At 39.3% G+C, this 12355-nt stretch overlaps 1 protein-coding gene across 3 annotated transcripts in view; it reads right to left on the reverse strand.

The window, feature by feature from the left end:
• CTNNA2 (catenin alpha 2) overlaps positions 1-12355 on the reverse strand; it is a 1160134-nt gene that overhangs the window by 780520 nt on the left and 367259 nt on the right. For all 3 annotated transcript variants that reach the window (XM_045368554.2, XM_005575464.4, XM_005575466.4), the window contains exon 5: positions 3413-3532. In XM_045368554.2, the coding sequence (XP_045224489.1) occupies positions 3413-3532 (120 nt within the window). The remainder of the gene's footprint in view (positions 1-3412; positions 3533-12355) is intronic.

The following is a 12355-nucleotide window of genomic DNA, read 5'->3' on the forward strand; positions in this document are numbered from 1 at the left end:
CATTAAGTTTAGAGAACAGAAAATAACAGGCCAAAGATGATTTGTTTTCCTTGTTTTGGATGACAAAATAATACCACTAGGGAGTCTCTTTATTTCCGTCTTTAAAGACTGTTGTTGAGAAAATGTTCACACAATTTTCAGAAATGTCAAAGTGGTGCTGCTCTCTGAGAGCCATGCAGGATTGCCAGCTGTGTATCTCTAGGAGAATATTCTTCCAGCTGGAAAACATCAGTAAAGGGTATTTGAACCACTGGGTTTCTCGTCCTATTTGCTCATTTGGCATATGATAGATGAATGACCTGGTAACAAGAAATTACATCTTCTGTTTTGTTGGTCAAAATAATTCTGAGATAAACACATTATATTTTATATCTATGATTTTCAAGAAAATTGGTAATAATGAACAATTTACTGAACCATCTTTTTTCCACTTTAAGCATTAAAAGATGGATGCTAGGTAACACAAACTCTAAATTGGGATTATTTAATTTGAGCCCCAGAGATGAAAATGGATAAACAGGAAACAAATATTTGAATGTATTCTCTACGCAGGGCAATGACTTGGGCACGAGAGGTAGGTTTCTCCTAAACAGTCATGAAAGCCTTTATTAATATCAGAACATCTGGTCCAGAAATTCCATTCCTGGGTATCTATACTACAAAAAAAAAAAAAACCACAAAATGATAAAATAGATCTAAATACACAAGTGAGAAATGCGGGTTGCACAAATCTCTCCATAAAGATACTTGAAGAAACATGTTTTAACCATAAGAAAAAAACTGTAAACAATCTAAATATTGAATTATCAAGAATTGGTTGGAAAAAAACTACTGAAACCTTCATATTGGAGTATGTGATGATTAAAATTAGTTTCTAAAAATTAATAACATGAATACTATTTATAAGATAAAAAGCAGAACGCGGCCGGGCGCGGTGGCTCAAGCCTGTAATCCCAGCACTTTGGGAGGCCGAGACGGGTGGATCACGAGGTCAGGAGATCGAGACCATACTGGCTAACACAGTGAAACCCCGTCTCTACTAAAAAATACAAGAAAACTAGCCGGGCGAGGTGGCGGGCGCCTGTAGTCCCAGCTACTCGGGAGGCTGAGGCAGGAGAATGGCCTGAACCCAGGAGGCGGAGCTTGCAGTGAGCTGAGATCCGGCCACTGCACTCCAGCAAGGGGGACAGAGTGAGACTCCGTCTCAAAAAAAAAAAAAAAAAAAGCAGAACACAATATGCATATTTGTATGCATAGTATGATTTTAAATACATTAAAATGTGAAGATAAATATCTGAAAGAAAATATACCAAAATATCAGCACCATATTATTTGTGGGTGGTAGGGTATGATGTGTTTTTCCCCCTTCTTTCTGTTCTACTGTTTTTCTAAATTTTCTTGAAAGAGTCTGAACTAACAATCAACTAAAAACAAAGTATTAATGAAGCAAAAATAAATAATGTAGGTATTTTCATATGAACATCATCTATATTCTCGTGGCTTTTAATGTCAGCTACATGCTGACGACCCACATTTCTATCTCCAGGCCACACTTCTATTTGATGTTTCAATGTGGATATCTCAAAATCAACATATCTGTGTTGGTTATTTTAGGTGACAACTTGACTGGATTGAGGAGTGTCTAGAAGGCTGATGAAGCATTATTTCGAATGTGTCACTGTGAGAATGTTTTAGGAGGCAACCAGCATGTGAGCCAGTGAATTAAATGGAGAAGCTTCACCCTCAATGTAGCTGGGCACCATCCAGTGGGCTGAGGGCAAAGATAGAACAAAAAGGTGGAGAAAGCATGAATTCATTCTCCATCTCCCTTCCAGAGCAGAATGTCCTTCTCCTCCTGCCCCTGGACATCAGAACACCAGGTTCCTAGGCTTCTAGACTCTGGGGTCTGCACCAGTAGCCTCCTAGGCTCTCCATCTCTCACTATTCAGAGTAACTTTGCTCCTGTTTATATTACACGTTGGGCTACCATACAAGATTCCCTTCGAACAAGCAATTCTGCTGATAAAAACATATTTAAAAATAACCACATAAACTAAAATCACATTTATGTGTCTGTCTCACAAAGGACTAGCTCTTGGTTAAGTTCCTAATCCCAGCCTCCCTTAAGCCTGGCACAGAATGAACATTCAACAAATGTTTGTTGAGTGGAACTTTCCTGTTGGTCGGAGAGAAAGTTAGAGAAATTACGAATGGCCCAAAATGTTTTAAAAAATTCTGGAAGCAGTCGAGAGGATGGGTGAAAGGATTTTAGGAGATCCTTCTACATTTGGAAATATTTTTTCTATGGCCAAAGAATAAAAACCCACTCTGTGGGAACAAAATACTAAAGGTATCCAGTGAGCAAACAGAGCTAGCTAAAACTGACAAATCCCTAGGCAAAAGGGAGGCTGATATGGTCTGGCTCTGCATCCCCACCCATATCTCATTTTGAATTGTAACCCCCACATGTGGAGGGAGGGACCTATAATCCCCACGTGTGGAGGGAGGGAGGTGATTGGATCATAGGGGCAGTTTCCTCCATGCTGTTCTCGTGATAGTGAATGAGTTCCCACGGGGTCTGATGGTTTTATAAGGCAGTTTTCCCTGCTCTTGCTCACTCTCTCCTGCTGCCTTGTGAAGAAGGTGCCTACCTCCCTTTCCGCCATGATTGTAAGTTTCCTGAGGCCTCCCCAGCCATGTGGAACTGTGGGTCAATTAAATCTCCTTTCTTTGTAAATTACCCAGTCTCAGGGCAGTTCTTTGTAACAGCATGAGAAAGAACTAATACTGAGCCTGAGGAGATCCCAGGTCACACAGCATCATCAGAGTGACTCATGCTCGCCTGAGCTCTTCTCACCCCTTTTTCCCTTCCTCCCTTTCCCTGCTCCCCTCCCCTTTTCCCCCTGTTCTCTCTTTCTCCATCCCCCTCCATGCCTTTCCTCTCATTTTGTTCGTTTTCTTCTTCTCGTTCATAAAAATTTCACCCCACATACTACATATCCTGGGAGTGCATACGTGTGGTGGTGTTCACAAGACTAGGAGACAAAAAGTGAGGGCAAAGGGTGACATCCAGAGACTGACCACAGCACCACCCCACAGTTTAATAATTTTTATTTGACGTCACAGCTGTGTTCCTACAGTGGATAGATTAGAGTGTAGTAGGGCTAGCAGACTGGGTCCCACCAGTGAAGCAAGTAATCTGTGGCCTGCATATAGGTGGGGGCCAGAGATTGGTCCAGAGCCCACCATGGCATCACAACTGGCCCCTGCAGGAAACAGTCTTTGTCATCACAGGTTCTTAGGGCATTTGATAGCAAGCAGACGCAGGTGATCCTTTGTTCAGGCCTATAAAGCTACGGGGTTATGTAAACTCACCCATTTTCTCCCCTAGCATTTCCAAAATCTTTCCCACCTGTTGTCTTCTTGCTGCTACATAGTTAAGTTTCACCATCTCTTTTCCAAACTCTTTAAAACGGTTTGCAAGGTCTTGCTCATTTGTAGCATTTTTGACAGCTTCTAGGGCCTCTTCCACCTGCAGTGGTGAAAAACAACATACTTATTAGTGGATAGTATTTAAATATTATTCAACATGTTAGAAATGGAATTTGCACCCAAAAAATCTAAAACACTAGTATGTGTTAACATGTAAATGAAAAAATAGGAGAAGAGTTCCCCTAACAATCGTGTAGTTAGATTAAATAGTTGTTCAAGACTTAAAAAATATTTTGTATACAAAAGAAAATAATTGCTGAGCTCCTGGTGCATATAAAATCCTGTATTATATTTTATTAAAGTATGGTTTGGAAAGAATATCAACCTTTAAGTAGAAACACTAAGGAAAATATATTTGAGAAAAAATACTGAAGTTTAGAAAAAAGTCTAGAAGCCTTCAGAAGAGAAAATGGTTTACAAACAAAAGACTGGAGAAATTCCTGAGCTGCTAAAAATTTAGGACAGCATGAATCTGCAACCAATGTTGACAACATCTCTAGGACTGGGACTAAAGGGATTATCTTTTTTTTTTTTTTTTTTTTGAGACAGAGTCTTGCTCTGTCGCCCAGGCTAGAGTGCAGTGGCACAATCTCAACTCACTGCAAGCTCCGCCTCCTGGATTCAAGCCATTCTCCTGCCTCAGCCTCCCTAGTAGCTGGGACTACAGGTGTCCACCACCATGCCTGGCTAAATTTTTTTTTTTTTTTGTATTTTTAGTAGAGACGGGGTTTCACCATGTTAGCCAGGATGGTCTTGATCTCCTGACCTCGTGATCCACCCACCTCGGCCTCCCAAAGTGCTGGGATTACAAATGTGAGCCACTGCGCCCGGCCTAAAGGGATTATAGTTTTAAGCTGAGTTTATACCTCTCCATCCAATGGAAAGAGGAAATATTGTTTCCTTGAAAGCAAGTGAATTTGAAGTTTTGTTGCTACCTGACTGACAGGGACTTAGCGGACTCCTTCACCACAATATCTTAATTTTAGCTAATTGTATCCACAGATGGGATAACTTAAAGGTTTACCAATTGTGGATTTTTTCACACCATATTGAAGTTAAGATCATTGTGGAGAGGAGAAAAATACTTCTCAAAACTTAAATTATTTATAAAGGAATTTTGATGCTATACCACTAAGGTGGTATCAATTGGAGTGGAATGGGGGTGGACAGGATGATGGCAAGCACACTGCCCTACCAATGTGCCATGCTTCCAAATTCCCACAAACTGTCTCCCTGAACTTTTCCATAGTAGCATTGGACCTGAATTGTGAATTCCATCAAAATTCCTTTATAAATAAGTTAAGTTTTGAGAAGTATTATTCTCCCCTCCACAATGATCTTAACTTCAATATGGTGTGAAAAATTCCACAATCGGTAAACCTTTAAGTTATCCCATCTGTGGATACAATTAACTAAAATTAAGATATTGTGGTGAAGGAGTCCGCTAAGTCCCTGTCAGTCAGGTAGCGTCTTTATAGAAATAATTTCATCAGTGGAAATAGCCAAGAACACGGTCCTGAGTGAATAAAGCACAAGACAGACATGTTTTTGGAAAATCAACTGTTCTTAAACATGAAGGGAGTCTGATAGAGGCCCCCAACTAGTTCCATTTCCTGAGAGAGGAATGGAGTGCTAAGGCAGCTTTGAAAGAAAGAGGAATGAGAAATGCAGGAAATACTTGGGCAGCATTCAGATAGACTCTTGCTTAATTTTGGGCAAATTAAAGGGCATTATACAGACAGTGCATTGTTTGACAATTCTGAAACACAAATGACAACTACAATGGCTGAAAATAGCCATAGATTATATTAACTCAAATCTGAACTTAATTGAGGCTTGACACAATCACAAAGGTGGCTAATTTCACTTCCTTATCAAGTGCACTAAGCAAAGGAAAAGAATATGTATCTAAGCCAGTAATAATGAATATCATCAAGTCTTTTGTCCCAGAGATATGTAATACCATTCAATTTACCAAATAGGCTAACTCCTTTTAGTAAGGAAAGAGTGGTAGCAAGCAAAGGAAGTAATTTGGAATGATACTGGTGGTGGGGGTTGAGAGGGAGGTTAATCTAGATGCCACATAATGCTTATGTGCTGGATTGGGAAATTTAAGTTTCCATTCTCAATTTCTATGGAAAGCATGCATCTTCTTTTTTTTATAATTATAAAAATATGAAATGATGATATAACTCCTCAATGTTAGTCATTCTCAATTCCTATTAGGCTCTAATAGTGCTCATGTGAAAAAGGAAGTACAGTTGAAAAAGGAACTGTCATGTGTTTGGTTTTTTAGGCACTCAAGTCAAATTATATTTTATGGTATGGAAAGGCAGTTTTAAAACATTTTTATAGTTTAATGAGAATCTCGTACCTCAAATCTTTGAAACACCAAAATCAATGGTGTTGCACATTCTAATAGATTTATAATCATCTTAACTTGGCTATCAACAGCATCATTGAAAGGACAGTTCTTGGCAGCTAATTTGTTCCTGCTGCTTATTTGAGATGTAAATCTCTTCTCGGGACATAAAAACTGGTTTCAGGGAAGAGCAAAATAATTATCTCAGAGGGAGCTAAATTCTGGATTTGTTTTCTAATATATATAAAACAGGCTTCTTATCGGCTGTTAATCAGACCAATTTGGAATATTTATTTTACGGTGTTACACATAACTTATTTTCTCAGTGGTTTTCTCTGAAGAATCTAGATGCCAGTTTTAACTTGTTCTTATAATTCAATAAAATATTTCTCCAAAGAAACATCAAGCAAGAATGGGTTTTTCCGTGTAAAGGTAAACTTAGTTAGATGTAGAGTTTGAATCCAGAAGGATCTAAGAAGTCTAAAAGTTCTCATAAAGAATCATGGGGGCAGAATCTGTCCAAGGTCCCACAGAAATAAAGGAAATGGAACCAAAGTCTGGAATATGGGCACACACTGCTAGTAGACAGATGAGAGATGGAGATGGATGGATGGATGGATGGATGGATGGATGGATGGATGGATAGACAGATGGACGGATAAGATAGACAGATTAGATAGATAGATGATTGATAGGTGATAGATAGAATATTGAAGGGACATTGAAAAAGAAGAAAAAACAAGTTTAGTGAACGGACACTATTGACAATTCAAAATTAATATAAAAATTAAGTCTTTATTTTTGAACAGTCAAGGATTTTGAACAGTCAAGGATCTTTTGTTCTTTCCGGGCAGCTAGAGAAAGAAAATTGACTCCTATGGGCCAAACAAATACCTTGCTCTCAAACATTAACTGTTCATGGAGGAGTTAAAGACTGCCAGTTGAACAAAGAGCAGAAGATACAGAAGAAGAGCAGGGGACACTTTAACCAAGATACACCTGTGTGGGACCCAGCATGAAGAATGTTAAGTACAACTGTGTGATCAGATTGGTCTGGATTTGAATCCCAACGATGTCCTTGGCAAGCTCTGTGATCCAGGGCAAGCTACTTCACCTCTCCAATCCTCACATCTTCATTAATAAAATGAGGATAATAATGTCTACACACTATGCACAGGTTTTGTGAGAATTAAAGGAGATAATAAATGCAAAATATCAAATGCTTAGCAAAATGTACGGCAAGCATGAGGGGCTCATTAAATAGAGATACCAACTTGCTGCATGGGGGAAAAATGCCTTAATAATTTTGAAGATGAAAATTTCTGTCTTACTCTTGCAAAGTCTGCAGATGACAGGGGCGCTGGGAGGACTAGAAAGAAAGCTGCAGAGAAACTACAGGCAGTGGGCTGCCTAGTGATGGCTCTAAGAAGGACACTGGTGTCAACGGCTGAGCCCTTTGATAAGGGGGAAGTTTGGAAGACTCTTATGTCCTGGATTGGGAAATGATTTCTAATGAGCTGACATAAAGGGATCGCTCAGAGGCAGCTGTCATACCCTTTCCCGTTAAACATGCCCTCTTGATCTTGGACATTACAGCCAGCCATTCTTCTCCCACTGACCAGGCTGGGCTTATAAACACCAAAGCCAGAACTCTTTGCTGAACCATATATTTTTGTCCTTAATATTTATAACCAGTGAATAGATAAAGCTGAAAAGACTGACACTTCTAGAAAAGACACTAACCCACTAAAACCCAATTTAGTGGGTTAAGAAATTGTTTTCAGAACTTGTCACTTACGACTCTTAAAATCTTGGCCTTCTCACAGGCCTGTTCAAAATAGCCTGTACTCCCATTCCTAAAGCAAGCCTGTCCCTATTATTTAGTCTAGAACTGTGTCATATTGTTTGAGATAGTTAGTAAATCAGTGTCTTAATTTTCCTGGTTGAAACTTTACTTATTTACTTCAATATAAAAAAGCAGCCCTATAATTTATTTATTCATTAAGTATTTATGCAGAATCTACCATGAGGTCGGCATCTGGGGATGGGATAGTGTGGAACTGAGTCGTCTGATACATCCCCGCCCGCACTGTGTGTTCCGGTTCCCTGTAGAAAATTGCTGGCCATTCCATTACTAGAAATCGTTTTTGTTATGATAACCATTTCTGTTTGGACAGACTGACCCCATTCCAGGGTTTTACTATTGATACCTAAGTTGACTGGATTTTAAGTGACACTGACAAAACTATTTAATGGATCATATGTAAATCTCTTGTTAGAGTCCACTTTTACAGGGAAATTAAAAAATCTCTATCTTGGAAAAGGAGTTGGCCAAATGCATGAAAGAATGAATGCATGTAAGACCCGCCATCTAACTACTGTACTTTTTTAATCATATACTCTGGTATGGCCATTGGTGTCTCAGCATTATCATACTTTATATTTCTGCCCCATAAGGATACGTTGGTCTTCTTGATTAAATTGTGTCTTTCCTTGTCAACAAGGGAAGAAAAAAATGATTTCATCAAAAGCAAAGAACAATCACATGCTAGCGTCATTGATGTTTAAAGTGTCTTGTTAAACAAAGTACAATTTAGTTTATTATATATTTCCGAAGTTATTTTCAGTTTGTGCAAAAAACAGACCCCAGTGTCACTGAGTTCTTATGATATACAAGACAGTGTTCTAAATGGCTTACATCTATCTTATTTAGTCCCAAAAAACAGCTCTTCGAATTTGATACTTTTCTTACTCCCATATGCTTATCCAGTAGAGACTGAAATCAGAGCAGAGGAGTTGTATAACCTGTCAGAAGTCTCACAGCAAGTAAGTATAGGAGCCTGGATTTGAGCCCAGGTAGTTTGCTCCAGAGCCCATACTCAATTTCTGAGCTATGCTGCATTGATTTTTCAGAAAGAGTGAGTTTCTAAAGCCTTGCCCCATATGATTAGTCTCCAGGTTCTATTCACTCTACCTCTATATCCTGAGTATCTGTAAAATCTACCTCTTTTTCACAATATGCACTGCCATTGCCTTAGCCAGCTTTTCATTCATTAACGGGCATGGATAACTTCAATAGTCTCTTTATGTGTCCCTCTTCTAATTCCTTCTCCACGCTGCTACCGAAATTACTTTTCTAAATCACTAAGCTGAATCAAATTCTTAGCACTACTCAATGGCTCCCCGTAATCTATACATAGAGTGCAAACTAATTATCATGTTATCCAAGACCCTCCATAGCCTGGATCTCTCTGTTTAACTTGTTATTGCCTCTCCCCACCTTGCCCACTATGCTTCAACAATAGAATCACTGGTGTTTCAAACACTCCAAGACTCCTCTCTTAATCTCATGCCTTTATTCTTTCCTTGCTTCATAAAGCTCTCTGTAGTTGAAATCTGTTGCCTAATCTGAATCTGTTATCTTCCTTCTTATGGAAATAGAACCCTATTTTCCTTCAGTAACATGCTCTTTTCCTGCATAGGCTATTAAATCCAAATTTACCTTTTCTGCTTGTGCTGTGCAAATATAGATGGGCCCCTGAAATATTACTCCTTTCCCAGCTGGTCTGATGTTAAGCTTTGTCAGTGGAGAGTGTTGCGTAGATGCTGCCAGAGGAAAGGGTTTGGTTCCTGGTTCTGGTGTGCTCCTTCAACAGGCTCCTGCAGCAGGGGAAGCTTCTCCAGCACCAGGCGGCCAGCGGCTTCCCCTCAGTATGCCCCGCTGGGCAGTTCTGTAGCAGAATGTCTCCAGTGAGACACCCTTCCATAAGCAGCTTTCCTCAGCAATTCAAAGGGCAGATTTCTAGCAAGCTCCATTATACTGTGTGGCACCTTAGTGACTCCTTTGTCATCAAGTGACAAAAGGCCACACCCTCCAACAACAACTGGATCTCAGGCTTGGTAGGGTGGGGTCCTCCCTAGACTGCCCTATGCCAGCCCCAGGAGTAGCAGCGTCTCCTCATATCTGCCATTCCCATAGTCCTTAGCGTTCTCGTCATTTCTTATAAGCTAATCCCTTGTTATTACAAACTGCTATTAGAGTTAAGAATTATTTAAATGTTCCCTGTTTAAATGACTGCGTGGTTGTGTTCCCATCATTGGACAGAATGATTCATCCCCCAACTCTTCGATGGGGCCAACTCTTTCCAGTTATCCCCAACTTTCAGCCCCCAGGTTGGACTTGAGACTCTGACTTATTGAATCTAGGCCCAGCCATAGGTTCGAGGAGAGGCAAACCTCATTTAGTTCAATGAGATTCAATCTTGAGACCTCCCTCTCCCAACCACATCATCCTTTCTCATATTATCCTAAATTGTGCAGCAATACAATATGGTTAAACTGATCCCATTTCCAGCTTGGGGTGAGCAAAGAGCAGGAGTCCTGACCATGTTAACTAAGAAACAGTCTAAATAATTAACTCAGAGATATGCACATGACTGAGAGATCAACTGTGCCTAATAAGATTGCAGAACTTTTTTTTTTTTAGAGCTATCAGGAAAGAGAATTTCCTCTTTTGTGCTATCTTTAGTCTAAGATCATGCAACATTCAAAACGGTTGGCAAGTGCTTTGAGACTATGAAGCCCCCTATAAGGGGCTACAGAGAACAGAGTCCTCAGTGAGGAGGAAAAAGAAAGAAAAACCTGGTCTTTGTCATGCTTTTGCATCTTGATCAAGCTTTGCCTGAAGCTGTTACCTCTGGACTTTTAATTTGGTGAGCCAAAATATTCCCTTTTCAAAAAACTAGGTAGAATTAGGTTTTCTGTTATTTACGAAAGAAAGCATCATAATTATATGTTCCTTCTGGGTGAGACTACAGCAATATGCACCCTTTCCTAACATGCATTGCACTCTATGCTAATATCCTAATGTCTCCCCAGTAGCCTGTAAGGTTTTGAAGGCAGGAGCCTAGTCTTATTCACCCTTGAAGTAATACATCTTGGCACAGTGTTTTGCCTATGGTCAGCACCTAATAAGTAGTTCTTAAACGTATAATTGAATAACTAAATAAATTATGAACAATGCAGCTGCATGAAGCTAATATCATGATAGCTATGACAGAAAAGATATGCTAAAAACCTGGGCCATATTTTCTGCATTTATAATGAGGGACAAGACTATTTTATAATACCAATTGACTGTTGTTATTCAAACACAAGAGCCACATTAGAACTTCAGGACTAAACAGCAGACTTGAGAAATAATACACTACTGAGGCTGCATGAGGCTATTTGATGCTAAACTCACAAAGTGACAGTTAATGTTAAGATCATCATGTCTCACCAATGCCCCCCTCCGCCCACCACATTAGAACAGCAGCAATATATTTGACCTCTGGTAGCCACTAAGGAAACTTGACTTCTTGAGAAGCTAAGGGTTGCTATTTTCTATCTTGCTATTCCATTTTCTAGAGAGAAATTATCAAATATTGAAGAACATCATTATCCCAGGATCTAGCCTGAGGATAGAAAGAAGGTGATTGTTTTCTCTGACATACACATCTAGATGAGTTTATGTGTCATGCTATCGCTCATGCTAATAATTGACAATATAATCTGATTACATTAGTTCAGAGCCCGGGGAAAATAAATGTCCCTCTTCATGATCACTGATTGACATGCAGCGTTCCTTTAAAATTCCAGGATGCCACATATCAACTTAACACACTGACAATGTGAACTGATTGCAGGATATTCCAGGTATCTGGCTAGGAAATCATTTGCCAGCAGCCTCAACAATAAAATTGATTATAATTCAGTATTTTTAATTGATGTTTGAAATGTAAATGATTACTTAACTTTACTCAGGAGCATTAAATTCTCGCTTGGGTGCTAAGTGGGCACTAGAACTCTAAGTCACCTACTGTTCCATCACTATCCTCCTGAATTTAAAATAACAGCAGCAGCAAAAGCCTTTTGCAGTCATGTGAATCTTTAATATAATATACTCAAAGAGAACTCAATATTAAAGTACCACAAATACTTGCATGATAGCACAAGTAGCAAACAAGTAGCATAACTTGAGCACTAAGATATCTATGTGTTATCTGAGAAGAACTTCTCAGTAGCCATATACATTTAAGTTTCTAAACATAATTGTCAAGTAGCAAAATGCAGAGACCTACACACTGCCAAGCCACATGACCTTGGCAGGGCTCCTAATCCGTCACTCATTTTTAGAGGCTGAACAACATTTGCCCATGATTACTTAAGTGACTATTCTTCATCAACCTGGAGAACTGCTAATGAAAAAACATGAATATAAGTTGCTGCGAAAAAAGGTAATTCTCTCCATGTTCCTCCAAGTTACTCAGAGATGAGAAAAATTAACATCTGGAAAGAATGCAAATAAAACTTTGACATATGGCCTAAAAGATAAAAAGATAAAAAGTAGAATATTCTGTGTAACACTTAAAGGTAAAAGAGATATGTAGCAGTTAACACAGCAGGAGGCTGTAGTCTCACTACAGGGTATTACTCAATCTGAACCCTACTAGAAAACCA

The sequence above is a fragment of the Macaca fascicularis genome, chromosome 13 (genome assembly GCF_037993035.2).
Source record: "Macaca fascicularis isolate 582-1 chromosome 13, T2T-MFA8v1.1".
Lineage (NCBI taxonomy): Eukaryota > Metazoa > Chordata > Mammalia > Primates > Cercopithecidae > Macaca > Macaca fascicularis.